Source organism: Trachurus japonicus, chromosome 13 (assembly GCF_045865225.1).
Source record: "Trachurus japonicus isolate A0001 chromosome 13, Traja_1.0".
Lineage (NCBI taxonomy): Eukaryota > Metazoa > Chordata > Actinopteri > Carangiformes > Carangidae > Trachurus > Trachurus japonicus.
Genome location: NC_140919.1, coordinates 25,143,494 through 25,162,637, shown reverse-complemented (window position 1 = coordinate 25,162,637; position 19,144 = coordinate 25,143,494). Strand labels below are relative to the sequence as shown.

Genomic DNA, 19,144 nt, shown 5'->3' with positions numbered 1-19,144 from the left:
AACTGTGGCTGCAAAAAATAACCTGGGATCCATTCACTTTTTGGGGGGGAAATGAATAATGAATAATGGTGCCACTTTTTGGTAGATGCCCACACTTGCGTTGAGAAATCATGCTGTATGATTTGAAATGTAATATCGGTCGGCACATCAATATATCAGTCTGCCCGGTAATGCTCAGTTCAATGACACATTCTGTATCATTTTTTGCAGTGTGTTTAGCAGGACGGACACAATGTGTGTGCGCTGTGAGGACTTTGCTGTAAACCTTTTGCCCTCCTCTGTTCAGCACTGCCTGCATCGGAGGAATAATTGGCACATTAAATTATTTAAAAACAGCCAGGGCACATTATCATAAATATTCACTTGACGTTCTGCTTAGCTCAACAGTCAAAACCCAGGGCTCTGGGTGTGACTTCATGACGTCTTGTATGTGTGTGTGTGGGGATGTGAAGTACGCATTTTGAGTGCCCGAGGGCTGATTGATGGACAGTATTTACAAACAAACCGTCCTCCTGTCAGTCAACATAACTGAATCCGGACAGCATGAAAATGTCAGGCTCATGCACAAACACTGACGTGCATGTGAGAATACATACCAAGCTGGGCCTGGAAATGTCAGCCACACTCAGAGCAGGCACACTCGCTTGTCGAACACGCAGGAACGTGGGACTCAGCAGTGCGGCGTTCCTCGTTGGTCCACTGTTGTAACGAGTGGGCTTAACAAACCTGTCACTGCTCACGTCTGAGAAGAGACAATTGCAGCGGGGAAGGTTTTTATTCAAATGAACCCATTTCCGGGGAGTGGTAGTTCCACCTTTCTTCTCCAGAGAGCAGCTACTAATTAATTATTAACTAACTATTTTACATGTAGGATCAATCAATCAATCAATCAATCTATCTATCTAAGATGAAATCCCATGTATCACTGGATCGCCAATCTCTGCTCCAGAGAAAGAACACAAGACACTGAGTCTAAATAAAGAGATTTATAAACCCTCAACTTCTAATATGGGGTAAAAGCAATGTCTGATAATCACCAAGATAAAAATCAGAGCAAAAGAGCATGAAATGTGTAACGTATTGAGAAGAATGGTGGGATAAAATTTGAATGAATTTATAGTTATAGAACCATTGGTTGCATACAGTAGGTGTCTATTTATAGAATTTGATTATTGCAATATTATATACTACCCATAGTGAATTACACTGTGGGAATTTCCCTGCTTAGAACCCACAGTAGGTGCTGTTGGAGAGGAACGTCTTCACGATGGACTACAGAGGTTTCCCTGGAGACGGTCTGCAGTTAGTGCAGTTACTGTGCAGTGCTTGGCAGTCGGCCAGCAGACTGTCTCAACTGGCACCACTGTTGATTTCTCTGTAGGCGGTCGGGGCAGATTGTGTCGTCTGTCTGTCCTCTTGCGGGTTGATGCGGAATAAAGTGCTAATTAGAGTACTTAACTTTTGCTGGATAACTTAAACGAGGATTGATGTTGTGCACATGAGCAAAATAATCTTCAAAAGCTCTCAAAAATGGAGCCTTGATGATGACTGAAAAGTTCAAAAAAATAAATTGTATGTATATATACAAGGAATATATATTCTGCTCTTCCAGCTCAGGTATCTGCAAAATTGAGATTCTGTCAATCCAACTCACAACTGAAAAACTTCATTATAAAGCCAAAAAGAGTAGTGTAAAGATCACAGAGTTATATGTTTTATAATTCTGATGAGGCAGATGTATGTCTCAGGGGTGGCAGCTGGATTTATTTCAACCGAAGCGAGTAATTTTCCATACGGTATAATGCTTCGTTTAGTCTGGAGGTTACTCTCAACAGTCAAACAACAATCTTCCAACATGACCCATTAAAACATTAGATACAATATAAAACCCATTACTGACGGAAAAAACCCAATATAACAATAAATACAAATGTGGGTTTTATATTAGTACGACATGCAACACACAATTACTTCAATGTAACGCAAATGGTTAATTGACAAACAACATAATTAATGATTATCAACACTAATAAATAAATGAACATCACACTGCTTTGATTGTGATAATGAAGATGCCATTGTGAATAATAATCGTGTCATACCAGACCATGTAGGATTTACAGCCTTAAAAATGCATTTTAAACTGCAGGCATTCTACACTATACAGTACAGTAATATGATTGAAATCAGGGGAGTGAACCAAGTTACATGAAAACAACAGATGAATTATAATAGCTGGACAGTGTTTGAAGATGGGAACATGCTTTGTAGTCAGTGCTTTTAGTGTTGCCTTTACTTATGAGTAACAAATGACAATAAATATTGATAAAGTCTGTTAACTGTTAAAGAAGACTTTAGTTTTGTCTTGTGTCCAAACTATACCGGACCATTTGACCAATGCACCCCTGATGATACGTCTCTCTGATGTGCTAGCAGCGCTGCTCTGTCCACTTCAAAGAAAGATCCTTTGTCTCTGTTTCCTATTCAGTTGATAGCTTGATGGTGGGAAGCCAGCAAGGGCGACATTTTCCAGGTCCACACACGCTACATGTCCTTACTCTGAACTCTAGTTTGTGACTGATGCCAGGGCAGGGACGTCAGCGCCACAATAATGACATGCTAACGAAGTAGAGCCGCTGATAACAGCTCTATTAGCATCTATTAATGCCATTTGTGACCACAGGCATCGAGGGCTTCGTCACCCTCTGTCTGACTACACCTCTGCTGCAGAGACACAATGACAGCTCTTGTGTCACTGCGCACTGAATACCAAATGCAGTGTGAGCATGTGTATGTGTCTACATTGCCATTGTATTCCTACGATAGTGTGAACTACTAAACTGCATTTATTTTTTGGAAATGAAATAAATCTGATAAATAAAATTTGATGCCACAACTGTAGGTTATCTTGCATACATAATTTTGCAAAGAACTGCTGAGTCCAATTCTGAGCAGTTAGTCTGCACAGTGACTGAAGAGAAACCAGTCAATATGCATATTACCTTGTTACACACAAACAATCTCTCACATCAGTTCTATCTATACATTGAATCCTGATTCCCATAGGAGCAACTGTGGTTTGACTGGTTCCAAACTTGCGGAAAGAAGTCCATACATTTTTACATTCGCAGGTGTAGAGCAGCTCCATCGTGAACTGCACAGTTAAGTTGTGCTTTGCGGCGCACCGGCGAGGAATAACCTGGGGAAATGACAGCAATCTACAGTAATTACTAGTCTTCGATTGCTGTGGCGTTGAAAGCAGTTAGAGATGAAAAGCCAAGAAAGAAAAGCTGATGAAGGGGAGGTGGGGGTAGTCAATATAAATTCTCTGACAACGTAGTGATAAATGAGAAAATAGGCCCGGCAGTTGTAAAACAGCACCGACAGCAGAATGAAGGCACTGAACACTTTTTTTTTCTGAAACAGATCAAACCTAAAAAAGATATGCAGAGCATTACCAACCTATTCAGTATTCAGGATGATACATGTGCTGTGACAGATTGCTCTCTGTCAGAGCACAGGGGAGAAGATGTCTTGCTCCTGGTCACAGAAATCTCATTGGTCTCTCAACAGAGGTTATAAATAGTCAGTTGAAAAATGGGTGCAGTTTGTAATAATAGGTATTATTAACACCAGGGGCAAAAGCTTAAACTGTACAAGGAGAAAAGACAACTTAGGAAAAGACAGCAATAATTAATTAATTATAAGGCCATGGGAGTCATTGTGTTGATAGTTCAAATGGGAGCTAAAAGAGGGAGCCACTGGCTACATGTAGAAGTTTTGAATTTGGAAAGACCGCTGAAAATAGGTGCAAGGTTCAGATGACTTTTTGACATGAGAAACAAAAATGTATCTTATGTATTCTGTAGAGCTGGGCTAATGGGATTAGAATTCTGTGCTATGCTTGCACATGTACGAGGACATCTGTTTGCAAATGAGAAACGAAGGTCTCGTGGTTTTCTGCTTATAAACTTCTGGATTATGGTAATATGCCCAGAGATGTAGAGCGGCATGAACGATGAGGAAGAAAGTGACTACAATACCAACGGCTGCTCAAACAACACAGGGACATGTGTGGTGTAAAGTACTCTGCTTTTAATCCAACTGTGATGACATTTGTACAGTTGCTGTGGAATGGTTTTGTAAACCTCAAATGTATACTACACTTACTCTTACCCACAGCAGCACAGGTCTTCCAGTGTTGGGGAAGCTGCTTTGCAAGCATAGCTTGTAAAACTACATGTAGTTCAGCCTGGCAGTAGTTTGAACAAACTACATTTTTACTAGAAATGTTGTTTGTAAAAATGTTGTTATTGTCCAAAGTGAGTAATTAAAGTACAAAAAAAGGCCCAAAAAGTAGTTGAAATACTTGACGCAGCACAGAATATGACTGTACCGGTAGTTTAACTACCAGCTATTGTTTTATTGAAATGACATCCTGCAGCTGTCCTTTGGCTTTTTTCCACATTTGAAACCTGTTACCAAATGTACCAAGTGTACTGTGTGAAGGAACATGGAAGAGTTAATGCATAAGAGTAAGTGCAATACTTTATGAAATAGTCAGTGCACATGAGGAAATTGCAGGTAGCCAGCCACACTGTGTTGTGCATATTACACAAAAGCACACAAGTGAATTTATCAGTGAGTGAGTGAGTTTATATAGTTAATCAGCAACGATAATCAATTGTACTACGCATCTTATATTTTGTGTCTTTGTGTGGGTCCAGCTTTGAAATAAAGTGATTTACACTTTGCACAGCAACAGTCACGTGCAAATCTGAGTCCCGTGCAACGCACAAAATAGCACAGCTTCACGCATTTTGTGTTGAAGCTCTCCCAGCCACATAAACAATCGCTCTTATCAACGCAAAGCTTCCTGTCAGTATGTGTTGACAGCCTTAGTCATGTTCAAGAATTATATAAAAAAAGGGTAAAAGGAAAGGGGATTATTTTTCAGGGGTTGTCAGCTTGTGCAATCATTTAAACGCATTAATCAGACTATTGTCATGCTTGCAGTATTTTGGTACATGTGTACACAGATCACATGGCTGTGCTAATCTGTTCAATTCAAACAGTGAGATGGTTTATCTGTTTGTGTATTTGAATGAGTCTTGCAATGTTTTAGCTGTGTGTGGGTGCTACATTCCTGTCTGTGTGTTCGTACGTGTGCATGTGTGCCTGTGGGTGTGAGGATAAACCGACAAGTGACAAAATATAACCGACTGTTCATCTCTTTGTAGTGTGTGTGCGTGCGAGCATGTGTGAGTTGCACAAACCATTACTTTTGCTCTGTTTCTTTGCGTGTGTGTGCATGTGAACAGTGAAGGAAAGAAATCCATTAAGCTGTTTAACTCTGTGTGTGTTTGTGTGTCCGTCCATGGTTGAACCCATTAACTGAATAAACCATCCACTATGATTGCGGTGTCAAATGGGCTTGCTGAAGCATTTCTGCTTGGCCCAGCAGTCCTTGTCCCTTTTAAAGTCATCACAATTTTGCACAAGACCCAAAACTCCCAGCCACAGTTAATTATTGATTGCTTGAAAATGTTGCATCAATGCTCCCACATTTGTATAACTGCGGCTGTACAAAACACAAAGAGATGCCGGTCGGACTTCCGGGTGGCGCTCGACTGTGATGCATGCGTAGCGCAGCAGCTCACCTTCAACATCCCCTAAAATCATCTTTAACATTTATTTCACCAACTAAACTGACAAACCATCAGTGCATAATGTCTCAAGGAAAGCTCGGGTGCAAACAGGAGGGTGACAGCATGTCACCATTGAAGAAAAAAACCTATGGTTGCGTTGTGTTGAAAGAGGATCTGGACGACGCCATTGCTAAAGCTGTCTGCATTTTTTGCACAGCAGAGTGAGCTTACCGTCACTGGGGAACCTCTGACTCTTCAGTGTAGGGCTGTCCCGATTAATCTAAGTAATTGATAAATGTTGATTACGTAAATACGTTGACGCTTACAATGTACCGTTGATTACGCAATTTACGCAAACACACACAGCAGACGTTATGTTCACAAACAGAAATGGACACATGTTGACCACTTGGCAATGGTCGGCGCCGTAGCAACGGTGCGCTTGCAAAATATTGCCGGTTGGAAACTGGATTTGGGGCGCGGTGTCGACGGTCGGCAACCGTTGACGGATATTTATTCTTTTGTTCAGTTTAACGGCGGTTGGCAACTGCTGACGGACATTTCTTCTTCTGTTCAGTTCAAGACACGGATGTATAATAGATACATGGCTTGGTTCCTGTTGTTGTTTGTTGATGTTTCCCTTTGCCGGGCGGACTGTGAAAGCTGCAGCAGGGAGGCGGGACTTCCGCCGGGTGGCTCGTTCCGACCAATCAGAGGCTAATCGCAGCAATGCACTTCCGTCAGGCCAGACTATGTCGTCGCTATCAGAGCTATTAGAATCTGAAATACCGCCTAATCCCCGCCTTTGTCGACTCAATGATGATTCATTGCTCTCTCTCAATTTGAATTAACGTAGATTACTGTTCGCAGGCTTAGCGGCGGCAAAGAAGGCTATACTGTCATTGTGGTATAATCCCAATATATCTTTGATTCGCTACTGGATGGCATCATATCAGAGTATAGCTTCTCTTGAGTCTACAACGGCACGGACCAACTACTGTACAGGCATGGTCAAATGATGATGATTAAGCCGGATTTCAAAAATCCATCTTATTTCTGAATAAGAACCTTCAGAATCTACCTTTAAAACAGGTAAATGTTAAACCTTGAAGAATCACAGCATCTTCAGGTCCCTACTTCAGGTTTTACAAGGCAGTTGGTGCTGGTATTTTATGTTTGAATACAACAGCCTTCCACATCTAACCCATACACTACTTCCTACCCACGCCCCGGGAAAATAATTCCCTCCGCCTCATCCCACCCATTCACTTCATGGTTCATGTACAGCTGCCTATAGCAAGGCCTCGGGGCAGCTGAAGTTTCCCGGTTTGAATCTGATTAAGAGCGGAGCACCTGTAAGCAGGAGAGGGGGAGGGACCTCCAGGGAGGTTTCAAGCTGACTTCCAGCACATTTTACCTTTTCTTGACGATCTTAGGAGAAGCTGGGTGCAAGGGTGATGCTGATGGTTGGCAAAGACTATCTGGGTGGCGTGAAGCAGTGTACAGATCCTGTCTCCACCAATCTTGTTGGATAAGATAGACCCGAGCTGCTTCAGTGATAACATAATTGATATTTATGACCTGACATCTGCGCTGGTCCTGATCGAGTCGAGCACTGTGCGGGGGTGTACAGATTCATGCCAACAGTGGTGACTCAAAGCCAAGGTGAGGAGATGACTTGCCTTGTAACAACCCAAAATGTAATAACAGCCAATAATGTAATAACTGCCAGTAACGTAATAATTTCAGCCATTTTAAATGTAATAACTATTACATTGAAAATGTACAGTAATAGCAATTACTTTTTTTGTTTGTTTTTTGTTTAACTGTGTGCTCTTTCTCCTCTTTAGCCAAATACATACTCTTGTATAAACAGTTTATCATGTGTACCATGAATATACCATGAAATAAGTGCCTCTTTGAAGATGTTGAGATCTCAAATGTTGAGGTATCAAATTAATTCACCATATTCTTTCTTGGAAAAAACATTTTAGTTTTTAATTTAAGAAAATTGTTAAAACTGTTCAGTTCTCATCTAAAACTGTATTGAACTGGACTGGTACTATTATGCTTTATTTCCAATACAAAAATATGAACTGCAATATACAACATAGAACATCAACAATGAAAATAAAATTAATATTATTAATGATAGTAATAGTATTAATTAATAGTAATCATTATTATTATTACATTATCAGCACTAGTTATTACATATTCAAAGGTTGTTTTGTTTTTTTAATACTCGGCCAATGATGTTATAATCAGCCAAAAATGTAATAACTTGGCAAAAAGTTATTACATTATTAGCTCAAAAGTTTTACTACATTATTGGCAAGTTTTTACATTATTGGCTTTATTACATTTAAAATGGCCAAAATTATTACATTATTGGCAGTTACTATGTTATTGGCCGTTGTTACGTTTTGAGTTGCCACATGCCTGTTAATGAGGACAAGGCTCAGTGCAGTTTACACCTTAAAGGGACAGTATGGGACTTTATTGGCTTTTTATTGACAAAAATCAAATATCGCTTTCATAAATACGTATTTCACTGAAGTGGAATCGCGCCCGCATACAAACGAGCGCTTTCTCGTACCTTAGAATGAGATGTTACAAGTCGTTACAAACATACAGGGGGGGGTTCACCGAACCTTCTCTGCCATGTTGAATCGCCATGTTTTACGTTCAGTGTCACCGTGGCCGTCAGTAACCACAAACTCGGGCCGCCGGAGCTTCTCGGCTCGGGGAGAAAGTTTTCCAGACAGCGCCTGTTAAAACTGTCACCACCGTGTAGCTAGTGTGAGGAAGGACGGAGGCACTGGTGTTGCCTTCAGGTGCAGTCAGACACCTGAATGACGCCGTGAGTGACGCCGTCGGCAAACCGACTGGATGTTATTTTACTCGACGAGAGAAAGACGGTAAAACGTGGGTCAGGTAAACAATACGACATCGCCATGACAACATATTGTCACGCCTGTATTGTTTTGCCTCGTGCTGGCGGGCCGTTTGTTTACATAGAGGATTGTTTATCCTGATACATGCAGCGTGTGTTGTTTTTCTGACTTCTGCCCGAGTTTACGTAAACGCAACAGCAAGAATACGTGCCGACATGCAACCGCACCGCTAGATGGGGGTAAATGTCCCATATTGTCCCTTTAAGGAATGACAAAAAAAAAATTCAAAATCAAAATTAACACAAAGAGCTTACTGAAGAAAAAATAAGCAAATCACAACAACAAAGTGAAAAATGTAAGGCACCGGCTAACAATATAGTGGATTAGGTGCTGGAGCTCCCCTTAGTTTAGTGCAGTTATTAGATATTGACACATTAATCCTTCATACTGCTGTGACAGGTACTCATTTTTTGAAATGAGGATTGAAACAATCTGCATCAGAGAACATGTGTCAATTCAAACCTCTTTATTTCTCTTTGATTAGTAAAACAACTGCATGAATTATCGTGAGAAATGAGGCAAAATTACAGATGGAGGCCACAGAGTCACAAATACTGAAACTCGTGCCCTCTGTCTCCATGGCAATTTAATTATCATCAGTCACGACTTTTAGTTTTATGTAATATACTATGAGTCACAATGTTTGGTTCCTAAGGACACTATTACACACCTCACTTTGTGCTTGTGAGCTTGTGTTTTCATTAAACAACAAAAAAAGTAGGAAAAAAAGAAAGGTGAAAATCTAAGCAATAGGTAGCTTGTTAAAATGGAAAGCTGTGTGTGTGACTGCAGATATTGGATTAACAGCCCACAAATGCTTTGAGGGTTTCACTGAAGGACACTGCCAGCCATGGACTTTTATTGATTTCCCTGAAGTTTCTCCCTAATAAACTATGATTTAGTTTGTCTCCCTGCAAAGATGAGAGGGGGGGACAAACAGCCATGGTGTTATTTTGTTCAGACACATTTAGGAGACCTCCCAGCCGGTAGTTTTTTTTGGAGTTTAATAAGGTGGACAGAAGTGATTTTTTCTATTACCTTTCCCCCACCCCCTTCCAGTCAGTACACCCTTTTGAAATTGCTCACAGGAGTCCCAGCCCAGCACTGCTCTCAAAAATCTTGCTGTTACCCTTCGGCAAGACATTATGGCAGTTTAAGTTTCCCTGTTTAAATTCCTATTAAGAACTAAGTCCAGGGATCCACTCACACCAGACTTCACAACCACACAAGGTCACACACACACACACACACACACACACACACACACACACACACACACACACACACACACACACACACACACACAAAGACACAGAGTTATCTGCCAAGAAATTCTTCCTGGTGGAGGTTCAATGCCATCTATGAGCTTGGCACTGAGACTGGGCCAGCCGATAGCCTGCTGCCCACTGGCTCTCACAATCACACACACACAAACACTAGCCTCCCATCAGCTCTATTTCACTCTGACTATGACGCTAGGCCGATCTTACTCTGTGCAGAGGTGGAAATACATTTATGGAGAGATGGGCAGGGGCAGAGAAAAGTACATTTGGGAAAATGTGAATGAAGCAGAAGGGATATATGATTTAGATAAAATGTAGCAATGACATATGGATGTTTGACAATTCCACTAGTTTTACTGAACACCTCTAGAGAAAGCAGTGTGACAAGGAGGGAGAAATAAGAACTGAGGTAAGCATAGAAAAAGTGTCACTCCTGTTTACCAGGGTGATTGTTTCCCCCCTGAATTTCCCTCAGGAAAGCATACTAGCAAGGAAAAACAAGAGCCATTGTATTTACCTTGGGAAAGACCGAGATTGAAGATGACAATGGGAAGAATCGGGAATGTGTTTAATCAGAGAATGAGGATTTCTGCAGCTGTGGGGGATAGATCTCTGCAAGTGTTTGTCAGATCACAGGCTTATGAATTCCAGCTCTTTGGGGAAATAAGGACGATGAGGTGGCTGTTGTGCCACAGGCAGCACCGCATGGAAATATATAATGATAGTGCATGTGTCACCGCTGCAGCTTTCATGTAATAGCATGAAAGAGAATACAAGGAATACACACGTATGCAATGATAAGACATCATCAGGATTTCTTTCCCTCATTGCTTATACTGGACTGGTACAGTGCAGGGGTGAATGAACAAAGAGATGGACAGAACGGGAGAAGGAGGGAAGTCATTTGGCTTGGATTTGTTTGATGAAGGAGCGCCCACAGTGTAATGTGAATGGGGGAAATGTTGCAAGATATTGTGTCATCCTTTTACAGCCGACAACTTGAATGAATGATTTGTGCACTGAAAAAAACATTTCCATTTTCTGCTGCTTGTTAATTAAGTGTTTTACTCATTTAAACATCTGATTATCAGTCAGGAAACACGAGTAAATACAGTATAAGAAAGGAGCAGTAGAAGCAATCCATGTTTAGAAGGTGATTCGTTAAAAGAGCTGTTAACAACTTTACACTTAAATGCTAATTGAAATGTTTCTCGAGTTTAAGGTGGTTAATTCTTGTCTGGTGCATTTAACTGACTAACATTTAACATCATGTCTTTGATCTCTTGGCGTATCTCAAAGTTTTATCTATTTATTTCAAAGTGTGTGTATATATACCTTTTAAATAACTTTTTTTTCGAGTCAATATTATCACTATAAGCTCTAAATGATATCATCCTTAACGTCTTGAAAATTATTTATGACTGAAAGCATATAGTAAAATGAAGGCTTGATTTTTGTTCTGCTTGATGTGCATTAACTAAAATAAGTTGTACTAACAATGATTTGTTTTTGTTTTGGCAGGATGATCCCATCCACTAGCAATGACTTCCTGGTTCGGGACCTCGTCCCCGGACGTAACTACGACCTTTGTGTCCTGGCTGTGTTTGATGATGTCATCACATCACTGACTGCAACACGTCCTTTGGGCTGTCTGGCGTTCACCACGGAGGCAGGGTTCAGCCAGTGTGAAGAACTACACAGCCACTTCCTGGGTGGTACTATGATCATCATAATCGGAGGGATTATTGTTGCTTCCGTGCTGGTGTTCATCATCATCTTAATGATACGTTACAAGGTTTACATCCACCAAGGGTCAGGCCATGGAAAAGCCGCCATTGTGGCGACAGCGCCAAGACCGCAGAGCAATGGACAAGGAGGAGGTGGACAGGTCCAAGTCCTCCCTCGCTCTGCCTCAAAAATGACTGACAGTCAGGACGACCAAGCGCTAGGACCGTCTAGGGCCATGTCGCCTAGCAACACCCTGAGAGACACTGTGGCACTGGTCGAGGAGGAGAGCAGTGGACGGAGCATACTGACAAGGACTGACTCCATGGCCAATGAGGAGTTGCTCTCGCCTACCAAGGCCCGCTTCTCCTCCAGGGTCGCCATTGAGATGAAAAGCAGACCGCCATCTGTCGCCAAAGAGCCCTCCTCCCCGAAGGAACTGGCAGGTAGTAGACGGACAGACAGGGGGACAGAGACAGCCGTAGAGGACGCAGGCAGCACAGCAAAGGGGAAGCATTTGAGAGAGATGGAACGAATGACAGAGAGAAGATGACAGAGAAGGAGCAAGGGAGAACAGGGGAGAACAAAAGAATACAGTCACAGAGAAAGAGACGGAGGATGAGAAATAGACAATGTGCAATTTAGGGTGTGAAATTGAGCGAGATAATAACGGAGTGTGGAACAGTGAGAAACTGAGTGAGTGTGAACGAGGGAGAGAATAAGAGAAGCCATCCTTGTGGACTGGTAAGATAGTAAAAGAGGCAAAGGGTGAGGTGCATGTTAAACTTTCTGTCTATGGAGCTGAAGTAGCATCTTGTTGTTAACTCCCTCTTCAGTCACTGTACACAAATCAGATTACAGTTTATCTTGCTCTAAAAAAACGTATTCTAACAGTGTAGGGGATATTCTCTAATTGTACACCCTCACAGGCTTATTGATTTTTGTGTTATGCCAATTACCAGAATTCATTTCTGATAAATGTGGAAATGATGCAAGTCCAAGGTTCCAAATAATGTAGGGCTGACCCGATTATCATATTTTGATAATCGAAGCTCCGCGGACATAAAACGATCAAAATCAAAGCCTTGTTTCCAGGGTGCCAAGTAGCCTACTTATTTTAATGTAACAATTGCCGATGAGAACCGGTGTCGAAAAGGAAAAAAAGGAAAAGAAAAAAAAAAAATCGGTGACGGACTTCATGATCGATTACCATGGCAACGAATGCCCTAGTTCCAAAGACATTAGCAAGTTAAAAAACTAGGGTTTATTTTGTTTGCCAAGGTAAGTCGTATCCTGGAAACAACTTATTTTAGGACCTTTTTTTGCCCATTTACCTATCACACCAGTGATAACATTATTCTGACTAGTGCACCTTGTGTGTCCTCCATTAGACAGCCACAAACCACATTACATACATAGAAAGCTTGAAGTCCATTAGGTGTGACACAAGGAGTGACAAAGGAAATCGCTTTAGTTGCAAAGCAAAGGCTATTTCACTGAAGGAAATTCAACAGGTTGGAAGAAATCCCCATTATTAAAAGGTAAAATGTTAAAATGGACCAAAAGTCTTTGTAAAACCTCTGGACAGGTTTTTTTTTAAAGCAACATGCATAGCACATCACCTCAAGTGATTTGATCACTGTAGAATAAAAAATACAGAAATTAGACAAGTTAGCAACAATACATCTCAAAACTGCTTTAAAGTTCCCAGGCACACCAAAGTTAAACCGTCATTACAGTGTGTGTGTGTGTGTGTGTGTGTGTGTGTGTGTGTATGTGTGTTTATACAGCAGTAGACACTCAAAGCTAAGATTCTGCCCCCTGGGGTGCTCTCTATGTAAATCTAAGCAATTTGCTTTAGATTCAGTGGGAGTGTAATACAACCCCTACAGGGGTAACAAAACAGAATCCCCTAGATGCACATAACTCAGAAGGAATATACTATACATAATGCACAAGGCAACTGATGTAATCTCAACTATTATTAATGTATATATTGCAGAAGAAGAAACTGTAAGACTTTAAAAGACTGTGGTGGTGGAGGTGTAAAATCAGCTCAGCTGATGAAATCGGCATGTTGGGCGTCAAGAGGCGTACCAGTAATGGCAGTAAACAGTGCAAGCAGTCAGCACAAGCCAGGGGCAGTAAAGTTTATACAGCGCTCTTTACAGAGTTCTCTAAAATTATTATAAGTGTCAAAATACACTGTAAAAAAATAATAAAATATAAAGGGAAAAGAAATCCAGGGAAATACCAATACGATTCACAGCAAAAGAAGACTAGGTAAACTTGGACAATGCAGCCAAGATTTGTGATGAAAACCTGCCTCTAAGATATGTGGAAAAAAAACAACAGGAAAACCCACATTTCTGAAGATGTTCCTGTGATTGTATATGACAGCACAGTGAAAATTCAATTTACTATTAGAACTGGTGAATTCCCAGCTTCTAAATTATTAGTGTTTGTTGAGTGTTAGGCTTCAATGCACTGTAGCTCGATTGCCTCTCTTTGTTCATGAATCAACCTCTTGGGCTTGAATAAAGGATTTTGAGCTTCTGATGGTAACTGGTAGCAAATAGCTGATGGACAAACGGAGGGCAGTTTGCAAGAAACAGACAAACAGATCAGGGTTTGTATTCACAAAGATTCTCAGAGAGCTCCTAACTTGGAGTGAAAGTGTAACTTAAGATTGATTTAGGAAGTTTCTGAGAGCAACTCTGAGCAAGGAGGGGACAGAAACTTTTATCTTAGTGGGGAGGTGTGGTTGACCCCGTTGCTAGGGATGACTTAGAAAAAAAGGAGGGGAAAAGCAGAGAAGGAAATGGCACGCTGGTCGAGCCGACCAGCGTTTCCTTACTTTCGGTTTCGTGGCGAGTCATGATAAGAACACAGCTGAATCGCCGTTTATGGTCGGAACTACGACGGTATGTGATCGTCTTCGAACCTCTGACTTTAATTCTTGATGAATGAAAATATGAGTCTGTCTTGCGCCAGTCAAAGAATTTCACGGTGCGCGCGGAGGCTCATAAATGTAGTGTGAAAACGCTTCGCTTTTCCAAAACTCCTCGTTGTCCCTTTAAAAAGTTGTAAATTGTAAATTGTTTGAACATACAGACATGTGTTCACATGCCGGTAATTACAGTATATTTATTTTATGTTTAATTGCCATGCTGGTCATTTCACATACTTTGAGAGGGAAATTCAGCTCCGGAGTTACAGCGAAAGCCAAGGCAGACTGGAAACACATGACAGAGCAAATTAATATATTGTTGTCTGTTTGTGAGCCGGTAACATGTGGACATGAAAATGAACAGACAGCGCTACAGTAGGAGGCTGTAAAAAGCGCTGTAATTGATCACTTTGCTGACAGAGGGTCTTGACAGTCACCACTGCTGCATCGGTGCATTTTTACAGTTAAACATTATAATGGTGTGATTACCTTTATTTCTGCTGTTATTGCGGTATTTCGCGGTGGGAGGTCAACCACAAACATTATGCCTGCACAGTGTAGCACATATGTAGCGTTTAATTCAATCACTGTCATTCAGTGTTTAGAGAATATTTCTTTGATCTCTCTGTCTTTGTGCCATTTCCTTCTCTGCTTAACAAACTCTTAGGCCTCTTAAAAATCCTCCTCCCTCCTCTTAACAGTTTCTCATCTTAGGAGCTCTCTTAAAGGGTAATTACCGTTTTTTACAACTTGGACCTTATTTCTAGCATAAAATACGATCATTTACTCACCAAGATAACTTTGGTGTCATTACAAGTCGTTCTGACAAAATTAGCTCCAGCCCAGAGCCGTGTATATCCGTATAATGCGAGTCTATCGGGCAGCGCAATGCAGCCTCTAAATAACACATTATCTGCCGCGAAACTTGTTCATTTCACCAATATTTTTTTTAATGATACGCTAGTGCTAGTCCCCTCTGAGTCCGGGGTGACCTGTTATCAACACCAGGGGTCTGTAGGTTGACCTACTAATCTCTGACCTGGATGATGTCAACCTACAGACCCCAGATGTTGATAACAGGTCACCCCGGACTCAGAGGGGAATAGCACTGGCGTATCAAAACAAAATATTGGTGAATGAACGAGTTTCGTGGCAGATAATGTGTTATTTAGAGGCTGCATTCCGGTGCCCGATAGACCCGATAGCATTATACGGATATGCGTGGCTCTGGGCTGGAGCTAATTTCGTCAGAACGACTTGTAATGACACCAAGTTATCTGGGTGAGTAAATGATCGTATTTTATGCTAGAAATAAGGTCCAGATTGTAAAAAACGGTAATTATCCTTTAAGGCCTAATATACTTTGTGAATAACCTTTATCTTACCAAGGTAAAAAATTCCTTACCAAGGGAAAATTCTACGAAAAATCTTAGAATTTGAGAAATTTGAAGATTTTTCTTAGATTGACTACACTACTATTACTTTTAGTCTTCTATTCCAGTTGTGCAAGAATCCAGACAGTGGAAGCACAATTCTGCAGTTATGTCTTAATCATTTCTCAACATTCAGACATGAGCAAAAGAAATCAGATAAAACCTCCTTATTTTATGTCAGCCCCCTGTTCACTTGGTTGACACTTTGAAAGTGACATGCACATGCTCACAAAGACTGTACCAAATGCTCAATAGTGCTATAATAGGAATCCGCAAGAGCATGTAGATTTTCTTTCCGGGTAGATTTTCCCTGTGCTAAGCCCACTTCAGTGCACTTCCCCTTTAACACTAATCCACTCAGGAAATGGGGAGGGGTGTGTGTGTGTGTGTTCATTAGAACGACTAAATGGAGACACCATTTCACATGAGTGGCTTAAACAGCTGAGCCGAAATACTTTATCAGCGGCTGGTGTATCATTCAATTGGCCTCTGTGAATGGGTTGAAATGAGGTGTCATTGAGCTTCACGATGATAGCAAGAGGTCTGTGCAGAGCACAGCGGTTTGGCCAGTTAAGTTCAGGGAAAGTTTTCACCTCCATGAATAGGGAGCCACTTTGACACTCAGAACACAATTAAATGTGCTGAACGTTGCTCCTATTACATTCTCTAATTATTGCATACAAAAAGAAGAGTTGCAAGATATTTCCGATTGCGCCAAGTGCTACCTTGAGTATTAATTGCCTTAAGACATTATGCTAAAATAAGCTGTTTTCTACTTGGTTTTCTCACCTCAGAAGCTGAAGATGTCAGGGCTGGTTTGGGTAGATGCAGTTCAGCAAGTTTTGAGGATGGTGGCCCAATTGGAGTAGTACAAGAGAAGGGGGGCTGTGGAGAGTTCATTAAGGATATAACAGGGATCTAACTGTGACAGAACTTGCTTGAAAATTACTGTGTCGCAGCACTGAGGTGTCACCATTATGCACAAACTCAAAGAGTCCCCCTAAAGGCATAATTAACAGCTCTATCCTCATTACAGCCTTTCATGACTGAAGTGTGTCAGTCAAAGGAGCTTCCGAGACGAGACAGACAAACAAAGCTATTATTGTGGCTTCGCATTCTGACACCTGACCCAGGAAGACAGAAATGAACGCTGGCCTTTGTGTTTGTTGGTTTCCTCACTTTGATTCCAGGATCACTGGCACTTTGAGGGCAACCTACAATGAGGGATAATACCCACGTGTTTGTACAGAGTCTGCTGGGGTTTCTCAGGGTGTAGTGGTGTATGTGATCTGTTTCACTGGTTGCTGCATTGCAGAGAAAGGCAACATTGATCTGATCAGAGGGAGAACTGCAGTGAGTCAGAGCGCCTGAGGAACAGAGCAACTGACAGATACACAGAGAGACCCCATTAAAGGCCCACACTTGTCAAAAATGTGACCCAACATGAAAACACAGGCACATTGTGGGTGATAGTTTTCCTTTTGTTTGTTTGCTTTTAATAGACTGTTTTTCACATCCATGCATACTTTTGAATTTGCCTTCTTTTGATAGGTTAAATGTCATTGATAAATATTCATTTCTGTATAATATTTTTTGTCAATTTGTCTCAATTAATAAATAGGTTAATTTTTTGTTCCCAAATAATATTGGACTGACATGTCAATGTGAGACTTGCATCAAAGAGTTCCTGTAATTGTTACTCCTGGTGCTATATTTATCTAATCCAATATGAGACATGAGAGCTCTAAATTTCTCTGAAAAGAAAACAGTGTTTCAGCTGCTTAAATATACAAATGAAGTGGATATCCTCTGAAGTTAGACTCTTTTTTAGGGTGAAGTTCTTGATCTGGCCAATTCAGAAACATTTTTGTCACAAAAAGCGAATGCACATCTAATCCTTATTTAGGAAAAAGTTTTTTATTAAAGCAGATATCAGTGGCACGGCCGTTTCGGCTAATGCTGTGTTCAAGGCAGGCTTTTGAAACCGTAAGTTACAGCTTCAAGTCACAACTACGACTTGGTAGCGTTCCAGGTAACCCGTAGCTCGTGTTTTTACTGTCCTGTTGTCTGTGAAAGTTCCCTATAACGGCCACTCGTAACTTCCGACCCGTGAACTCGTACCAGATCGAACTTTCAGGCGAATTCAACTCGGGGTGTATTTTCCTATCATTTTAGGTCTAAAAGAAGGAATCTGAAGATTTTCAGTTTAATCGCTCCTGTTTTGCGGTAGTTGCGTCTGTCCCCGCATCGCCACGGCAGCAATGAATGGGAGTGGATGTAAGTTCCGCTGTTTAGGCTGTTTACAGCTTGCCAGGCTAGCGCCGCCTACTGGTTCCGGCAAATTTCATTTGCCTCAACAATGTAGTCAGGACACTAGCAATGCGTTTCGGACAGACGGGTAAGTGAAGGCGATGACGTTGAACTCAAGCGCTCAAGATTAACCTATGAGCTTAACCGGTGTATAGCACACGTGACCACCAAGCAGCAGCGATTAGTTGAAGCAAATGTAAGCAACCGCCTCCCGGAAGCAAACGAATCCCTATGGCTCAGGTTCAGACGCTTTTTGAAATGTAATGAAATAAGCGGCTGATGCATCAGGCTAGTTTACAGCCCTCAAAGCCGCAATTTTTTTCCACAGACAGCATCAGATGGCGACTCAAACATGCACAGAGAAGTTTATTTACTTCAAGCAAGCCGACATGTTTGTAAAACTAGATCTAATTCAAAGTCTCCCGGAGTCTCGCGCGAGACCCAGTTGCCGTGCTTGGTGTGTTCACATGCAGTGGGAAAAGCTACCGTTTGTGTCATAAACACAGGAATATCAACTCTTGACTTGCTTCAAGTAAAAAAAACTTCTCGGCGCATGTTTGAGTAGTCACCTGACGCTGCCTGTGGAAAAAAATGTACACTTCAAGCAAGTCAAGAGTTGATATTCCTGTGTTTATGACACAAACGGTAGCTCCGACTGCGCCTGAACACACCAGCACTGTAACTTTGGGCTCGCGCGAGACTCCGGGAGACTTTGAATTAGATCTAGTTTTACAAACATGTCGGCTTGCTTGAAGTAAATAAACTTCTCGGTGCATGTTGAGTTGCCATCTGACGCTGTCTGTGGAAAAAAATTGCGGCTTTGAGGGCTGTAAACAGC

The 19,144-nt window shown here is 41.4% G+C and overlaps 1 protein-coding gene across 3 annotated transcripts in view; it reads left to right on the top strand.

Moving 5' to 3' along the window:
- The window catches only part of LOC146976026 (leucine-rich repeat and fibronectin type III domain-containing protein 1-like protein), a 210,947-nt gene that overhangs the window by 172,444 nt on the left and 19,359 nt on the right, over window positions 1-19,144 (top strand). For all 3 annotated transcript variants that reach the window (XR_015037471.1, XM_085795537.1, XM_085795536.1), the window contains exon 9: window positions 11,410-12,059. Coding sequence is in view for 2 of the 3 variants with exons in the window: in XM_085795537.1 (XP_085651663.1) it covers window positions 11,410-12,059 (650 nt within the window). In the remaining variant the exon portion in view is untranslated. The remainder of the gene's footprint in view (window positions 1-11,409; window positions 12,060-19,144) is intronic.